At 36.8% G+C, this 16,978-nt stretch overlaps 1 protein-coding gene across 1 annotated transcript in view; it reads right to left on the reverse strand.

The window, feature by feature from the left end:
* BLNK (B cell linker) overlaps window positions 1-2,026 on the reverse strand; it is a 90,338-nt gene extending 88,312 nt beyond the window's left edge. The window contains exon 1 of the mRNA XM_065746859.1: window positions 1,911-2,026. Within this exon, the coding sequence (XP_065602931.1) occupies window positions 1,911-1,985 (75 nt within the window). The 5' untranslated portion in view covers window positions 1,986-2,026. The remainder of the gene's footprint in view (window positions 1-1,910) is intronic.
* Between the last annotated feature and the right edge of the window lie 14,952 nt (window positions 2,027-16,978).

Raw genomic sequence — 16,978 nt, forward strand, 5'->3', positions numbered from 1 at the left:
TTTCAACTCAAAACACAAAGGAAATGATTTCCTCCCCCCACTTCCCGTGTGACCTGCATGAATTCAGGTAAAAGCACTGTGCTGAAGCACTAACAGAATCTGATATTTCAAGGCAAAATTAACTTGACACCGCCATGAATTCATTCTCTCTTTTTCAGCAAGCCCTGGCCTTGCATGCTTTACAGTATTGGTAATAGCCCAGAGTAGTGCACAAAACATACTGGCTTCTCTGCACTGAAAGAGGCAGATTTTTTCCTGAATGCATGAAGAAGAAATTACAGGTTATTACAAATATATAAAAATGGAGCAAGCTCAGGTTGTAGAAGTAATCTTAGTTTTGATATTTTTCAATTTTGAGTGTTTGGTTATGCAACCTGAGCAGTATGATTTTAGAACTCATGTGGATATAGCCAGTCTCTGGGAGGTATCTGGCAGCCCCTGTGGCGCTGGCTGTGGGAGCTGTGGCACTACATCTCTGGGGACTGTATGAGCTCCTAGCACTGGTCCTTGGTACACAGAACAGCCAAGCACCCACTGTTGGCTATGCTGCAGTGATTGGATCACTTGTCTGCTTCAATTTGGGGTGCAAGTATAAAAAGCTATTACTGCCTTTACTTATAAGGGTAGAAGAGGAAGGTTTTAAGACTTCCACCTAACAAATCAGCAGTTACACTGTGCATACTGACATTTCCTTGTAAGGCTCTGAGCTGTTAAACAATTGTTATTAATTTTCTGTCTTGATAATGAGAATCACTGTGTCATCTATTAATTCATCTATTAATTAGTCTGATTTAGCCTTTAGCTAATTCTCTAACTGTTCACAGTAATAAGCTTAGAGTTTAGTTGTCTCATTATCTTGTGGTATGAATTAATTCCACATAACAAGTCAGTTTTCTCAATGTGGGGACAGTGTCCCATGTGTTGTCCATCTACATTAGACAACCTTTTATTTTTAAAAGCTATATATGCATGAGTGTGTATTTACGCACAAGGCAAACATGGAAAGAAAATACATGAACATTTTAAACTTTGGCTTTTTTCTTTTATGATTACAAGCAGAACCAAGTGTACAAACATCTGATAATGCACATTTTTCCTCTCAAAAGATATTACACGCTCCTTCAGCTGAGATGGATGAGAGCCTAATATCGTTACATTCTCACTGAGTGAAGCAAGCGTTGTAAAGATTGGTACTTCTACAGTAAGAAGTAGGACAAACTCCAGCTATATACATTTCCTTTTAAAAAAAACACCTAAGGAGATTCTATTCATCAAAATGCAGTGAATGGACTGATCATACAACTATATGTAGAAATCTAAAAGCTGAGTCATAATATTCAGTAGAGAATCTTGAAATACTTAGTCCAACACACGTTGCTTTGCATACGTTGGAACAGACATTGTATAGATAGGAAAGATCAAGCAGACAAAAGAAAAAGGCTGAACCACCTTAAATTTAAGGAAGCATCTAGCAGATGCAGTGGGCACATATGCACTGAGAAGACAAAAAGCTGGATGCTTACTCACAAGCTGCAAATTTTAAAGCAAAATTGAAATCTAAAGTCCATACCCACATTCACCGAAAGTGATATTTATTTTCAGTGTATTAATTGGGGCATGAAATACCTCTTCTACCCTAAGAGCTATTGTTGTGAGCAATCATACTAGTATGACTGGACGTGGAGGAGATCGTAATTAGCAGCTTCTGCCATGAATTAGGTTTCCATTAAAAAAACAAACAAGAAAAACAACACAGGAGAGCAGCAAGAAAACTGTGGTAAGTTCTTGTGGGTGGCAATTGCTGACAAGTTTACATTTAGGATAAGATGTCTATATACAGTATCTGGTAAGACTTTCTGCTAGCTGAAGATAGACCAAACTGTCCAAAGTGTTATATTGACATTCTGTACCTGTCTTAGGAGGTCTGCAACTTGAAAAGCTGTCCAGCTCTCACATTCCTCTTGAGATGGCAGTTTTGTGGCCATGTTGCTGTCCAGAGAGGGAGTCTTGATCTGTGTGAATAATGCTGTGTTGGCTCACTCATCTTTGAGCTGCTGTAGAAATCCTAAGAGGAAGTCCTTTCTGCAACTTTTTTTTCCTGTTTGCTCACTTAAAGTGAACGCCTTTAAAGAACAATTTAGGAAGTATTAACTTCCTAAAAAATAAGTTACTTTTCAGTATGAGAAATCTTTGTTGCATAATGTCAGCATATGCAAATATCAGTCATTACTGAAATTAGGTAAGCAAATTCTGCTGACATTCAGTATGTGAAATATTTGAGTCATTCGCATGTTTATAAATTTAAATATGGAAACAGCTTTTCATGTCTGCTGCAGAAAGTATTAACAATAGTTACGCTTTTTCTACCTCAGACTCCTTATTCCAATAGCCTGGATGTGCCTTCAGAATATATTTGACTTATTCATATATTTTGTCATATTGTACTGCGTTGTTTACATGGGAAAACTAGAGCTTAGTTACTCAACATTTATATCCATGCTACCATGTTGTAAAATTCCATTCTCTATCTCAAGCTTGGTCCCCATAAATTTGTATCAATGCACAAGAAATTGTCTGTAACTGTCCCAGCCCAGCCACCTCCAGGAACCGTATCTCTGCCCAAATTGCAGCACTTCTTTGCCTCCTTTCCTCTTACACCAGCTGCACTTCCAGTTGCAAAGCAGCAGCACAGGCAGCTCTTAAAGAGGAAGGGCAGGCTTCATCATCTAAAATGGGAGGAACAGGAAAATTTTTTTGAGAGACATTGCTTTATAGATTGGGCAATACAATTACAAAGATGCAGCTGCTGAAACAAACTCGGATTATTTTGTTCAGCAGATCTGAGTCACCACAAGAGGAGAAATAAGAAAGTTTCCATAAAAGACTGGCAACCAAGGAATATTATTTTCTGCTTTCCAATATTCTTCCTGTTATATTTCTCTCTGCAAAATGGATTTTGGGCACCTATTCAAAGGTTAAAATGGATTTCTGTGGGTCATTAGTTGCTGCTGAGTGCTCTTAACTCTTTTCTGTCTTGTGTCTTTGCAGAACTTGAATTTGGCAAAAACTTAACAGCTGGAATTTCAGAAATGCAGAATTAAGACGATTGCCATTGCATCTTAAACATTGCCTCCCCAGAATAGAAAGTACAAGTGCCTTACTGAGTTAAATTGAATTTTATAATGTTTTGCCTGTGAGTAGTTCCAGGGTGGAGACGTAACCCTGGCTGGTGGGAGGTAGTGATTCCTTCTTCCACTGTATGCAGGGCCAGGAGAAAATCTCTACTTTCAGAGATTCTACCTGTTTTTCAGTGCAGGAGGGATTGTGTCAGTAGAAAGGACTTCATGTCTGGTGGAGATGAGGAGCAGCTGGGTGGGAGACTTGTGAATTAAAGGTTTGATGGTTGTTTGGGGAAAAACAAAAAAATAAGATGACATCAGGTGCAAAACACAAATAAAGCATGGATGCTATTATTTCCATAGCACAGTTTTGTTACTGAGTAAGTGTAAGGAATTCTAGTTCAGAATATTTCAGAGGCAGGCTAAACATGGATTTTAAGAGTATAGAGGAAGTTGCAATTCAGTGGATGCTGCTAGCAGTACCTGTTCTCATCTCTACCACAGTATGCTGGTAGCATTTTCAGAAATCTTGGCACATGAGTTAATGTTAATTACCTCCTGTGATCATCCACTGCTATTTCCATATATGACATCTCAGTCTGCAGTGTGAGCTGAAGCCCTGTTCTGCCACATCCAGCTCTTTTCTCACCCTGCTTCTTGCTCTCTTCTCTGATACAGTGACTTTTGGCTAATTCTCCTGATGTTGCCTTCATTGATACTGACAAGATTATGTAATCTGGGCTTTCAGAATATTACTCTCCTGAGGCCAGTGATTCCACAGTTCTCATCTCTCTTGGTGAGAGGAACACCTATTTGGGAGAGTCTTGCACAGCTTTGAGGTCCCACAGGAGCTCTAGCAGTGGTGGCTGAAACACTGAGACTACAGTTTGCCAGAAACATTTTATCATTTGTGCTTTGATTGAATTAAAAAGAATGTCAACAATAAAAACTTAAAAGAAGCAGGGATATGGGGGTGCTCATCTGAGATTCTGCAGTTATTCTCTGATGATGATGCTTAATGTTGGTTTGATCAGTGCTGTAGTTTTCTCAAGTGTATACAATGGAAACGGAGAACGTTATCATGAGCTTCCACTTTTCATTACCTCCAAGGGGTTTACTTCAAGAATATGAAGGACTCTAGATCTTCTTACTAGTTCTCTTTAGTACTCTCATGATACTTTATGCAGTATACCAAATTTCATAGCCATATGAGTAAATATGTGCACATGAACACATACTGTCTGTGCATGCTGTGATGTGGATACCTCAGCTTTCAGATTTTGTCAGCTAAAGAACAACCATGGTGTTTCTTTCAGTTTGGTCAGGACCCTACACACAACTTCCAAGCAAGCTGTAGGATCAACCCTGGGCAGGGCAAGTTCAATCAGTGCTGCGTACTCCCTTGATCAAGCATGGTCACTAGCAGGCATAAAAAAGGGTTTGGTTATGTGTGCAGAGTGTAGTTTGCTATTTTAAGCTTGTATCCATCTGGAGACATTAACACTTTCCATCAGTACTTTGAAATAAAGTCATAGATCTGATTTCTGTGCATTAAGAAATTTTATCTTTTTCTGGAGCTTTCAATGAAAGTGACATCTAATACAGTTCTCTATTTTGCTATCTCTTGGGAAGCATAACATTTTAGGGGAATCTTAGTTAACAAACACATTTTAGACACCACATAATTTGACCGTTCCACAGAAAGTCATTCCCATATATAACTTCTACATAAAGGAGAGTTAATGCAGTGTTACAGCATATGCTTTTTTTTCTTGGTACATTGAAGGCTTTCTTTTCCCTTCAGTCTGGAATGCGCTAGCCACATAAGAGGCATGTTTTTATAGGCTACAGCTCCTTAGAGTTTCATAAAATGAGTTCTCACTTTGCAATTTTACAGGAATTGCTAATAAGCAGTATAGAAACTGTTTCTTAGATCATACTGCTAGCATTTCTTACTAAATGCAGCTATGTATTTTCAAGAACATAAGCACTAAATGTGTTAAACTTAGTTCAGAACTTTCAAAGTGAAGATCTGCTTTGGGAAAAAGCTTGTAACGCCTGTATGCAATTTATTTTACAAGAAAACTGCTCTCAGGAAAATATACTTGAGAAAAATCTTAGCTCAATAGTACAGTAATTTATATAAACTATAAACCATTATCACTGATATATTTTATATCTACTTTATACAAGAATAATAAAAAGAATATAACTTACCGCACACTCTGTATTTCTCTTCTGTCAGGAACACATGTTTAAGTTGAATAAGTTGAAGGAGTAGTTTCTCATGCCTGCTCTTCTCCCTTAAATGCTCCCATATGTTCTTTGTTGTTATTAATGTGATTGATAGGCTTGGCATTTGTGGTGGGTGGGGGGAATATATTCTTAAAGTAAAAAGCTAGAATAGTATCATAGAATGAGAAAGTTCACAGCTGGAGAATAAAGGTTTATTTACAGCTATCTGTCTGGAAGCTTGAAATCACAGGGTCTAGAAGAGACCTCAGGAGAACCAGGCAGGACTTTGGCTGAAAGGTGTGATCAAATATAATTAGGGCAAATTGGTCCTAGAAATCAGTTGGGTAATCTCCTTTTTCTTGTTGTGAGGTCTTAGAGCAGCACTAGGTTCATCGCACCTTTAGATGGCACAGCAAGAGGAAGCATATATATTCTTTGCTAGACTAGAGGCTGCAAGAGAATGAGCCCATCAATAGGGATAATATTTTCTATCCAGTCATTAGATAGGACTGGATTTGGACCTCCTCTCTTTCCTGAGGGAACAAACCCGGTTTCTTCAACTTTTTTTCCTTAGTAGTAATTTCGTTTATAAGTTCATTTAGCCTTTTCATTCTCAGTATTCTTTTCAGTTTGGTTTCATCTTAACTGAAAAATAGGACAAACTTTTTTTAATTAATTTTTTTCATTGTTAATATTTAACTTGCTCTTCAACCCATTCCTGTTATTTCAACGGAATAATAATTATTGCCAAATGCTTATTTTCCTTTTGTCTGCTTCCTTTGTAGCTCAGAGTGGATATACAGTATGAAAGTCATTGTCTTAAGAACAGTTGCACTTTGTGTTATTGTTTATAATTCTAAAATTATGATCGTTGGTTTGACCTTCTCTTTGAATCTAGCAACAGATTCAGCTGTTATTCTAGACAGATTGCACTTATTCCCATATCTGTTTATTTGTAGCCTGAATATTATACCTGGGTTTCTTTATCTTTTTGGAAATTCATGTTTTTAACTAGTACAATAAAGTACAGTAGTAATAAAAACCCAACCTGCTACAAAAGTGACAGTGTTCACTAGAAATTCCCTTTGATTTTTTTTTTTGAAGTCTGCTACTGATGCCTTAGTGCTTGGTTGTGCAACCCTTCCCAAGTATGCAGTGTTCTTAGCAGTTCAATTGAGACACTTTTTATAATTTTATTTGTTTGAACATCTTGTCAGAACTTGCTGTCTGCTCCTCAAGGATTGTGTTCTGGGTTTGTTTGCCTTTACATGTTATAACATTTCATTATAGGACATCTCCTACTTCAAAGTTTGTCTGTGTGCTGGCTATTCTGATAAAACAGAAAATTATGTATGAACATATTTCCATCTGGCAATATCTATGTACATTAAAATCTAGTGAGTAAATTTCAAAAAAGAAATATATTATTATTTTACTGTCTTGTCTTATTTAAATAATATTCCTAGTCAGTTTAGATTTGTAAAGCTGCAGCTGATGCTTATTTTAATTTTTTAATGAATTCTGTTAGTGTACAGAATTCTTAAAAACAATTGACTTGATTGAGGTTTGTACCTTGATACGTGTAGTAGATCTTTCACCGTGCATATGACACTTGATAGCAGATAAAAGGAAAACGTGTTAAATTAATACTTAAATTCTCAGTGAGCATACTAATGCATCATTGCATGGTATTTCACAGTGGAAGATCTCAACAAAAGGTTGACCCTGTATGCACTGAAGACCTGCCATGAAATCAGTACAAGAGCCGAAAATCTATATTTTAAAATCTGTATTATAAAGAAATGATTTTAAATAATATCAGTGTATTCAAAAATATTACTGTTTGGTCAGACTAAATGGAAAGATGAGCTAATGCTCAGGTCGAATCAGGCAATTATGATTATTGGCCAGTTTTTCCCTTGTTTTTGACTCTTCATGCACATGGGATTGCATTACTGAGTTTTACAAGGCACTTCATACTGATGGGAATAGAAGCTGTTTTCCTTAAGTGGTGTCTCAGATTTCTATGATCTTAACCATATAAAGTGAGAAAGAGAAGAAATGAATCTAGGTTTTGTCCACTGTTCTAATTTATAAAAAAATTACTAGTTTTATGTTTTTGAAAATACTCAAAAGCAGGCCCCTACATCAGAAATCTGTGCCTGTTTTAAAAAATTGATTGGATGCATGATGTTAATGGAATTTTGATAATGTTACCTACTTTCCTGATAAAGTGAAGTCTGACTATTTTGGATCAAGCAGTTTGTGAAAAGTCAGAGAGAGTTGTTTATGTGTAACCTTCATGAGCTCATTCCTTTGTTATTAAAAAGAGATGAAATGAGCACTTAACATTAATTTTTTTTTTCCCACAATAAATGTCAGGCTGATTAAAACTTCAGCATTGACCTTCAGAGCAGTAAGATTTGACAATGATGTGATTATCTTCTGAGGTCAGAAGTTACAAATCAGTTGAAACTAATACATTCAATCCTCTGTAGTTTACTCATGCTGCACAACATCCCATGCCTCATTTGCCATGTCTTTTCCACTGTCATGTGCATCATCTGTTATTCCTGTTTATGATTTTGTACCTCTCCAGTCTCTGGCAGACTATAGCAAACAATTGAATTCTCTTGCAATTCTCACCTTTCAGTTAGCTGTGCCTCAGTTCAGTACCAAAGCATTTAATGTGCTGCAGGTGTGAATGGAAAAAAGGGAAGTACAGCTCTTGGGGCATACACCAGCCCTATATACCTGTACCAGCAACACAAAATGGAATGGCCCATCGTTTATCAATGATGACAGATCATTTAATGTCTTTGTAAAATGGTCGCTCTTAACTGTAGTTCATCTTTCCTTCTATCTGTTGACTTGGATTCCTGATTTTAGTTTAATTTGATTTAGAGGCATAGGAGTAATTTTATCGTGTACAGTGAGCACTGAATCACAGCATGTACTCCTTATCACAGCACTGAGATGATGCTGTCAATCTTACTTAACCTGTCAGCTTTTGTATCTCTTCTGACAATGTGCAAAAGGCTTACATCAGTTCCTTGAGTCATGTTCTTGTTTCTATTTTTAAAGAAAGCTCAGTAACGTGTTGTTTCTAACAACCAAATAGTTTCTGAGATTATGTCTGGAAAGCAAAATAAATAAATAAATAAAAACACTTGTTTATTAGGTAGTTTACTTCCTTACTGTTTTTTTTTTCCCCCCACTTTTTTCCACAAAGCAAATCTTGATAAATAAATGCAGGCCCAAGCAGTGCTTAAATTGGAACGTGGGAAGACTATGGTGGTGAAAACTGCTTTGCATAGAAAAGGAATCAGTAGAGAGTCTACTCTGGATTGACCAAGCTCAGGAAGCTCAAGATGCTGTAAATAATGTTTCCTATTCTCGCCACAGACATGTTGCAATCAGCTCTTACCTCTCACTGTCTTTCACAGGGTGTAAAACCCAAGTCAGCACTGCAAGGGCAGGACAGAGGGAGAGCTAGGCCAGCAGGGATGCAGTACTTCCTAAGGGAGTTTCTCTCAGATTAATCACCTTCAGGTTTCCTATTTGTATTCCAGTGAGCACACATAGGTTCTTATCAAGAGCCTTTTTGAAATGAAAGTAGGGCAAACTGCACCATTTCTGTTCAGGTGTGGCTGTGGCTTTCTGGGTGAGTGAGGTAAAGCAACATAGACATAAAGATTGTCTTTTGGCTTCCTTATTTTTCTGAGTTTGTTGAATTCTCTGCCCTTATACTGTAAACCTATCTGGGTCTGGGAGGTGGTTCTCTCTCTTCAGTGATCAGAAACATCATAATTTGATTACTATCACAGACAAACTGCTAAGGAGAGAAAGAATTAGGCAGAAGTTACTTTCTGCCTCATCTAAAACTCTGAGCCTTTGTATTTACCGCATTCAGTCCCCTAGCACAAACACCCTTGTCTGTACTACTACTAACTGATAAGAACAAACTTCTCCAGTTTACTCCTACTTAACTCCAATTCTAGAATGTTCTTAATATCTTTCTGTGTGGCAATGTATAGATTAATTTGAGAGTATTAATCCTAAAATAGTAGACTGTTCAAATGCAATATTAAAAAGTGCAAAGTAGAAAGGTAGCATTTCATATAAAATTTCTAAGTGTTATTAGATAGATTCATTGCAGTAGAAGAATTTAAAGTTGGAGAGTGTATTTCATGGATATTTAGAATATTATAGCTGGAAAAACTTGGCAGGAATAAGCCTCCCTACTTGAGAAAGTAGCCAGATTCTTTAGATCTATTAATAAAATATATACCTAATGAAATAATTTGTTTTGCAGGTCTGTCTTAGTTTGAAAACGTGGAAAGCAAAGTCAGCTGCTTGAATAGAGTTCACCCTCTGAAGCACTGTTAGATTTTTGTACACCCTTAAATGAACATGTAAATAACAGTTTTTTTAGATTCTCTCTTAAGCTCCCAAAGGAGATTAAAATTGTATTAGGAAAAAATTATATTAGAAGCTATTTATCCAATGACCTATGGGAATATTGCTGTTGAAGCTTAACTTTTCTAAGGGGAACTTAGGCGGTTTTTGCCTAATTCCCCAGTGGATAGTATCTATGGGATTGTTTGCACACTTTGAGTTTTCTGATAAGTGTTCTAAATATATATATATTTGTATATATTGCATTCTCTCTTAAAATACACTTACAGACAATTATTAATCTCATTATTTTTTTCAAGATCTACATTGCAAATCCATCACTGAAAAAACCTCTCTTCCTTATAAACTGAGTAAGCAAAGATAAAAGCCTTAACAGAAAGGATGACTTTAGCAAACTGTTTTATCAAAATAACCCCAAAACTACCCAGTTAAACATCAGGAAGCAGAACTTAAATGAACTGATATTTATTTACAGAGATGATCTTAATTCTTAATGTGCTTTGTTTAACATTACAATGTCTTCTGGGAAGAGTTAGTGATTGCCTTTCTTTGAAGTTACGAACTGAATTCTGAAGACTTTGCAAGGGAGCAGAGTGCTTTGCTGGACCAAGAGCAGAAAGGTGCAATTAACATTGCTGTTTAATGAATGCTTTTCAGCGTGTTTTGAGATTCAGAGTTGGAGCTAACAAGAAGAATGGTTTGATGGTAACTACAGATTTCACTTACTGAATATCATTTCAGATATGGATGTCTACGTATACTTTTTTCCTTCTTCTGAAACGTGATGGGTACATTGTAGAACATAGAAAGTGTTCCCTGAACTGATTTTGAATGTGTGTTCCAATATCCCTGCTCTACGATGCAACACAGACTACACTGAGGAATACACTGAGTTGGTTACAGCAGGTGAGATATCCTGTCTTATGTCAGTGCCATGATAAAGATAGGAACATCAGAAGACTTTCTGAATAGTGAAAATAATTTTACGTTGAAAGGCTTTTATCCTAGTTTAGCTGATCATACTAAAGCTTTATTCTAAAGGAGTAGTACAGTGATGTTGAAAATCCATTCTATGTGCTATGTAAGTAGTCTTTTAAATAAAATAATTTATTTGAAGGGGAGTTGTGAACTCAGACTGAAATTTTTCTCATCAGTGAAGATACTCCTTAAGATAAGGGTAAATGTCTGTGACTGTGTATGTGTGTTAGCTTTTCTTCAGGAACACTTATTGTATACAACTTTAAAGATATTTAACTGTGCTACATTTGTTTCTCATAAAACTAACAAATGCAGTCTGAAATACATAATGTCAGCATCAAAGAATCTATCAACATTGCAGATATGTAGTTATAGTCCAGAATAAATCCCGAGAAAGACTTTGGTCAGCCACCTCTGATTTAATAAGAGTATTCATTATATTTATTTCTGAAATATAGTGGTGATCAAGAATATATTTCAGAGCAAAATAATACATAATAATCTGCGATTGCAGACAATTTGTGGATGTAAATATCTGCTATCACATATTGACTCATTGAAACTCTTTCTAGGATGAGTTGCAATGGTATAGGCCTAGCTAAACTCTGATGTTACTCTGAGGTACAGTTAGAGATTAATCAAGAGAAATACAAAGCATTACAGTGCCATGCTGTAACTGACCGTAAGGGGGAGTACTTAACAACTATGTTGTGGTGTTAAAAATCGAGAATAGAAATACTGAAAGCATGAGCTGAATGTAGGTAATCCTTTCAATTCTTACTGGCCATGACAATCTATTTCCTGAGAGAAGACTTCACAGCTTTAAACTCAGAATTATCAAGTCATGCTGTGTATATATAAAATCAACCTGTAAGTGCCCTACTGAACCAGAACAGTTAAATTAGTTTGCATGCACAGAATGGTGATTTTAGGTCACTTGGAAAGATATCTGAATATTTTATCTTTGTTTGACTGGATGGCCAGTGTATTAAGGATAAATCTGGGGATATCTACATACAGAAATTTACAGATTTCTTTCCCATATTTATGCACTAACATATGTTCTACCTGTAAATTAACCATAGATAGTTGATAGTTGTTTACTGAGAGTGCTTTGTAGGTACCACTGTAACTGAGATAGGAATCTAGTCCACAGTACACAATCGTGCAGAAGACATTTGCAGCTGTAGGGTAGCTGGCAGTTCACTGACTTGTTTTGATATCTGTGAAAAATAAAACAAAAACAGTGGAGATTAAAAGCAAGATATAAGATAGTACTTTTTTTTGCTAACTGACAATTGGTATCAAGAAGGCTTAATGTGACAGCTGACTGCTAGTTTATCGTAGGAAATTTTATGCAGAAGACAGTAATAGAGGAACTCTCACTTCATCCCACAAATCTGTTGTAAAGATTGTGGACTGGGAAACTCCCAAGTTTAAGCGCTACCCATTTCAGTAAGATCTTTAAATCATGTGAAGGCAAAGATTTGCCGCGATATTGTAGCAGCTTCTGCTTAAGTTCAAATGCATCTCTTTCCTGTCTGGACATTGCCTGTCCCATTCCCTGTAGCAAATCTTAATCCAGGGGAACCAGCCCCTGTAGCTCATTGCTTTTTTAGAGGGATTAGTTGTCTCTGGTCAGCGTGTCCTGCTTCCTCTCAGCAGAGCTTTGCTTTATTGGATCTGCTGTCTATCTGCCAGCTAGGCAGATTATTGCCACCTCCCTCACACAAGGCTCCATGTGATGGTGGTGGTGATAAAGAGACAGGGTCTCCAGCTTGATGCAAGCATGAAGCCATTTATTGATGAAGCTGGAAAACTGATTACTGAACACACAGCTGAGTTTACATACCTTTTCTGCTATAGCTAAAAATAGCACATCAATAATATTCTGTAACTTGGCTATATTATTTAATCATAACTAAGTAACATTACTTAATCAGTGCTTTGTTCAAAACAAACCAGGTATGTATGGTATTCACAAAAACAGTACAATGAGCACATTGTACCAAGCACTCTCTTATCTCTTGCATTCCTTCTTTTGGATCCCACTTTCTCTTGCCAAGGCTTGTGGCCTACTATAGCTAACACATCTATATTGGTTGTTACAAGATGAGCAGTATTTCCAGTCCTGCTCTCTAACCATATCTCCACAGTTTTACCTCCATAAATGTTTAGCAATGGTGGATGGATGTCAGTGAGTGCTGTTTTTTCCACATGGAGGAATTCAATTCCACACCTTTGCTTCATACACACTGTCAGACACCATTTTGTCAGACTGCCCTCTGCTGCCATCACATGGGCCAACATAATAAAATAGGAGGCATTACTTTCAGTGCAGGTCTTGTATATTCACTGCAAAAATGTGGGAACTTAGCTGTGCTGTTCTTAGCACAGAATAATCATCATGTAGGAAAATCATCCCTTTGCACTGAAATAATTGATCCCAATCATTCAGTTTACAGTTCTATTTCAGTTCATTGTTTAAACATTTGCTGGGTAAAATATTGCCCCATCTAACACTGAAGAGTGTCAGGTCTTTTGCTTGATTTATTTCCATTTTATGGACAAAATGAATGGGCATATAAGGTTCAGTTAAAAGTACGAGATTATTTCCAGAAGAATTTATTCTTAGAACAAATCCTAAGAGAGAGATTAAACAGATGTGATTAGTATCAGCATATCTGTGATGCATGTAACGGTCATATCAGTCATCAGACAGGAATTTGATTGTCACTTCTTAAAAAAACCTTGGGACATGTTTAGCCATTATAAAAGAAATCATGGTATAATACTCTTGCTTAGATATTGTGGTAACATGTAGTTGGATATAAAACAAAACGTGTCTCAGATTAGTACACCTTCAGCCTCCAAATCCCTCAGGAAAAAATTTCTGTCCTGAATCCTTGACATTATCAGGCTGTTGTCTCCATTGAAGCAGTACCAATTAAATCCTAAAAGTCTACATCTTCAAGCATTTGACCAACTCAATACAGAAAAGTATTTTTTAACCATACATTCATTGGAGAAATAAAACATGCATACGTGTGCAGGCACAAGGCAGCAGGTACAAAGAACATTTTTTTTTCATCACTCTTCTCTAGTGATTAGTGAGCTCTTGCTTACTTATTGAGACTTTTGAAATTTGTAAATGAATCCCACATTGACACAAAAGGATTTGTTTTTTTTCCTTCTATTTGGGTTAGTTAAACTTTCTGAAGCAGAAATAATACAGAACCTGGCCTTAAATCAGAAATAAAGATGGAAACAACTTACCATGGAAACCAGAATATTCATCTTTTCTGCCTTTTCCCAAAGTCTTGAAATAGAGATTTATAAATTTACAGATGTTAAGGTTGTAAGTGACTTACAGTCATTACAAAGAATGACCTTCCACATCAAAGTAATAATAATTTCTGTAAATAAATTCCTGATTTATATCCTAAGACTATGATTGAAATAGAATGTATAGTTCGTAAAATGATCTTGCCTTTATAAATAGTTGCCAGTGCTTGCAAGTTTGCCACAATCCAGCTGCACAGAAATTTATGGAGGTAAAGGGATCACATATGACATGCACGTCTGCTGAGAGCTTGAACTTACCAATACATTATCAATAACTTACAATACATTATCCCCAGCAGTCTGAATACAAGTAAATCCCGTTATGAGTTGTCTTGATATACTAAATACAATTGATTAAAAATGAAGATCACAGATAAAGAAATTGTTGCACCTTCCTTATGTTAGAGAGAAGAAAAGATAGCAACGCTCCCAGCTGCCACTCCAAACACTCCTTTCAGTGCTGATATGAAAATCTAGCAAAAGTCAGAGATCCAATATTAATTACCTGTGGATAGTTTTGGGTTGCTTCCCGGCTTATCCATTTTTTTTCTGTCTTACTGCTTGTTCTGAGAATACTTATGCTCATTTTTGACTCAGATTTTACAAAAATTATTTAAATCAGTTAATATCACCAGCAGAATGAGGTGAAATAAAGCAGCAATACCAGACATCCTTATGGGCATCACACCCAATAACTTTTCTTCAACAGTACCACTGTTTTGCTAAATTCAGTAGAATTTCTTCTGAAATGTTTAGCAGCTAAGGCAAGGACTTCTCTGCTGACTTAAGTCTTTTAATGATCCTTTGGAGGAGAGGCATTTATTTTTAGTGAATTCTAGCTTTACAGCAGCACCAGCTTTTGCAGAGGTTCTGAAACCTGCGATACACTACAGAAAAATCTGAAAAAATAGTTCTTGAAAAATTTAAATGAAAAAGTTTGTAGCACAAATGTTAAGTCACAGCTTGAAGCAGTGATTGAGCACCTGGTGGGAAGGCAAGGCCAACCCAGGGGAACTCAGGTGCATGCAATATACCTGAGTGACTGGAAGGAGTGGAGTCAGGATCCACCCCTTCTCAGACATCATTTAAGTGTTGGCAGCAGAGGCAAGGAAATTTTGTGGGAGATCCATGCTTACCTGAGGTCTTTCCAGGGTAAGCAGCTTTTTTTCCTTTGTTTCTGTATCTACAGCTTCTGTTTTGGGGTATATCCTCACTTGCTACAGTGTGGGACTTTGCTACCCCTTCCCTCCAATTATTACTGTCATTCTATTGTATTGTAGAGTTTACAAATAAAAATAGCCTTAAGAGTAACTCTAAATTTTACATCAAAATGATCATTTGGGAAAGATAAAAGCGTACATAAACAACTTTGGGTTTCTTGGCTTCACTTCATGCTAAGCCCTTTGTTTAACCTAAAGTGAAATTTAATTTTTTCAGATAAATGATGAAAGGAATTTTACTTCTGATTGAGTAATCACTTTCATTTACAGAGAAGCATTTCATTTTCATTTTGTGGAATATGCTCTGCCTTTTCCAATCAATGTACAAACATACTTCTTTCAGCAATTGCCCAGCAAATGAACTGAAAACATTTTGTTTATCTGCTTGTGCTCCTATACTATGTGTATTTTTCTGGATTCAGTATAAACTACTTGCCAACGTGAACGCACAAATTTGCCTGAGAACTTGACATGGCAACATAATGGAGTCGTTTCACAGGGTGAAGAAAAGAGTTTGGTTAAATAAAAGTGCAAAAGCTCAGCTGAGAGTTCTGCAGAGGGAAATTTTTGTACATGTGACCACAAAACCAGACCAGGTGGCTTCTTTGGAGTCAGGTCTGACAGCCTGGCAGACACAGTTAGCCCAGACACAGCTGTTACCTCCCCACATTTAACACTTTTACGATGCCTGAAAAGACTCAATTTGCACAGAAATTGGTTATCTGCCTGCATTACCAAATGGGTTAATGGCTAATCTGGCACCCTGACCCCTGTTACCTTAGAGGTCTGATTGCCCAGAATTTTCAAGTTTTTAAAGTTCTGTGGTTCAAAGTCAGGTGCAGTGAGTGCCTTCTTTTGGCTCAGGGATGTTATGGATAGACTGAGCTGCTGTAAGTTCAAACTCTTCACTGAACAACACTGGGTCCAGAGTAACACAGTGGTAGGAAGGTATTTTTACCTCCACCGGATGCCCATACTAGATATTTAGAGTAGTTTAGTTTTTGGACTGTCATGTTCCTATATTTTTTGTAACCATTTTTACTCGATAAGTCTTCTGAATACTTGTGCCATGTGGTATAACACAACCTTGAGAACAACCTACAGCTTACTCTTCAAATAGATTTGAATATAGCTGAAGTTGTCAGTTACTTTTTCTTCCCATTAATCCTTTAAAACAAACAGTGATCCTCAATGTCTGGTTTCTGATTTCACCCTTCTATGTAGTAGCACCTTTTGTTTATGTTGGTGCTGTATAGCATATCTGTGGGCAGCGCAGCTGCTGAGGCAACATGAGGTGATGCAGTGGTGGTTTGCTGTGGAGCAGCAGGGAGTGTGCCCAACAACCTCTTATCTTACCACAATGGCTGGTGGGTTTTGTGTTTTGCTGTCTTTGGTTTTGACTGGTGAGTAGTAAGGTGAATATGTATGAATGGTTGCTAGCGTTTCTCCCAGAAATACTTCATCTATCTTTGTATACACAAATGTAAATTAAATGCAAATGTTCTAAAGATATTTTTTACACAATATGACTTTGTTCAGCTGTATCTACTAGAGAATATTTATTTAGGATATTGCCTCTATCACTCATCCTTGCAATGTCCCTATATCCTTGTCATTATCAAACCCTTCGTACTTAAAAACTGTTTTTCTTTGTCACTAAAT

Source organism: Cyrtonyx montezumae, unplaced genomic scaffold (assembly GCF_038088225.1).
Source record: "Cyrtonyx montezumae isolate F1298 unplaced genomic scaffold, pur_monq_1.0 scaffold_4, whole genome shotgun sequence".
Classification (NCBI taxonomy): Eukaryota; Metazoa; Chordata; class Aves; order Galliformes; family Odontophoridae; genus Cyrtonyx; species Cyrtonyx montezumae.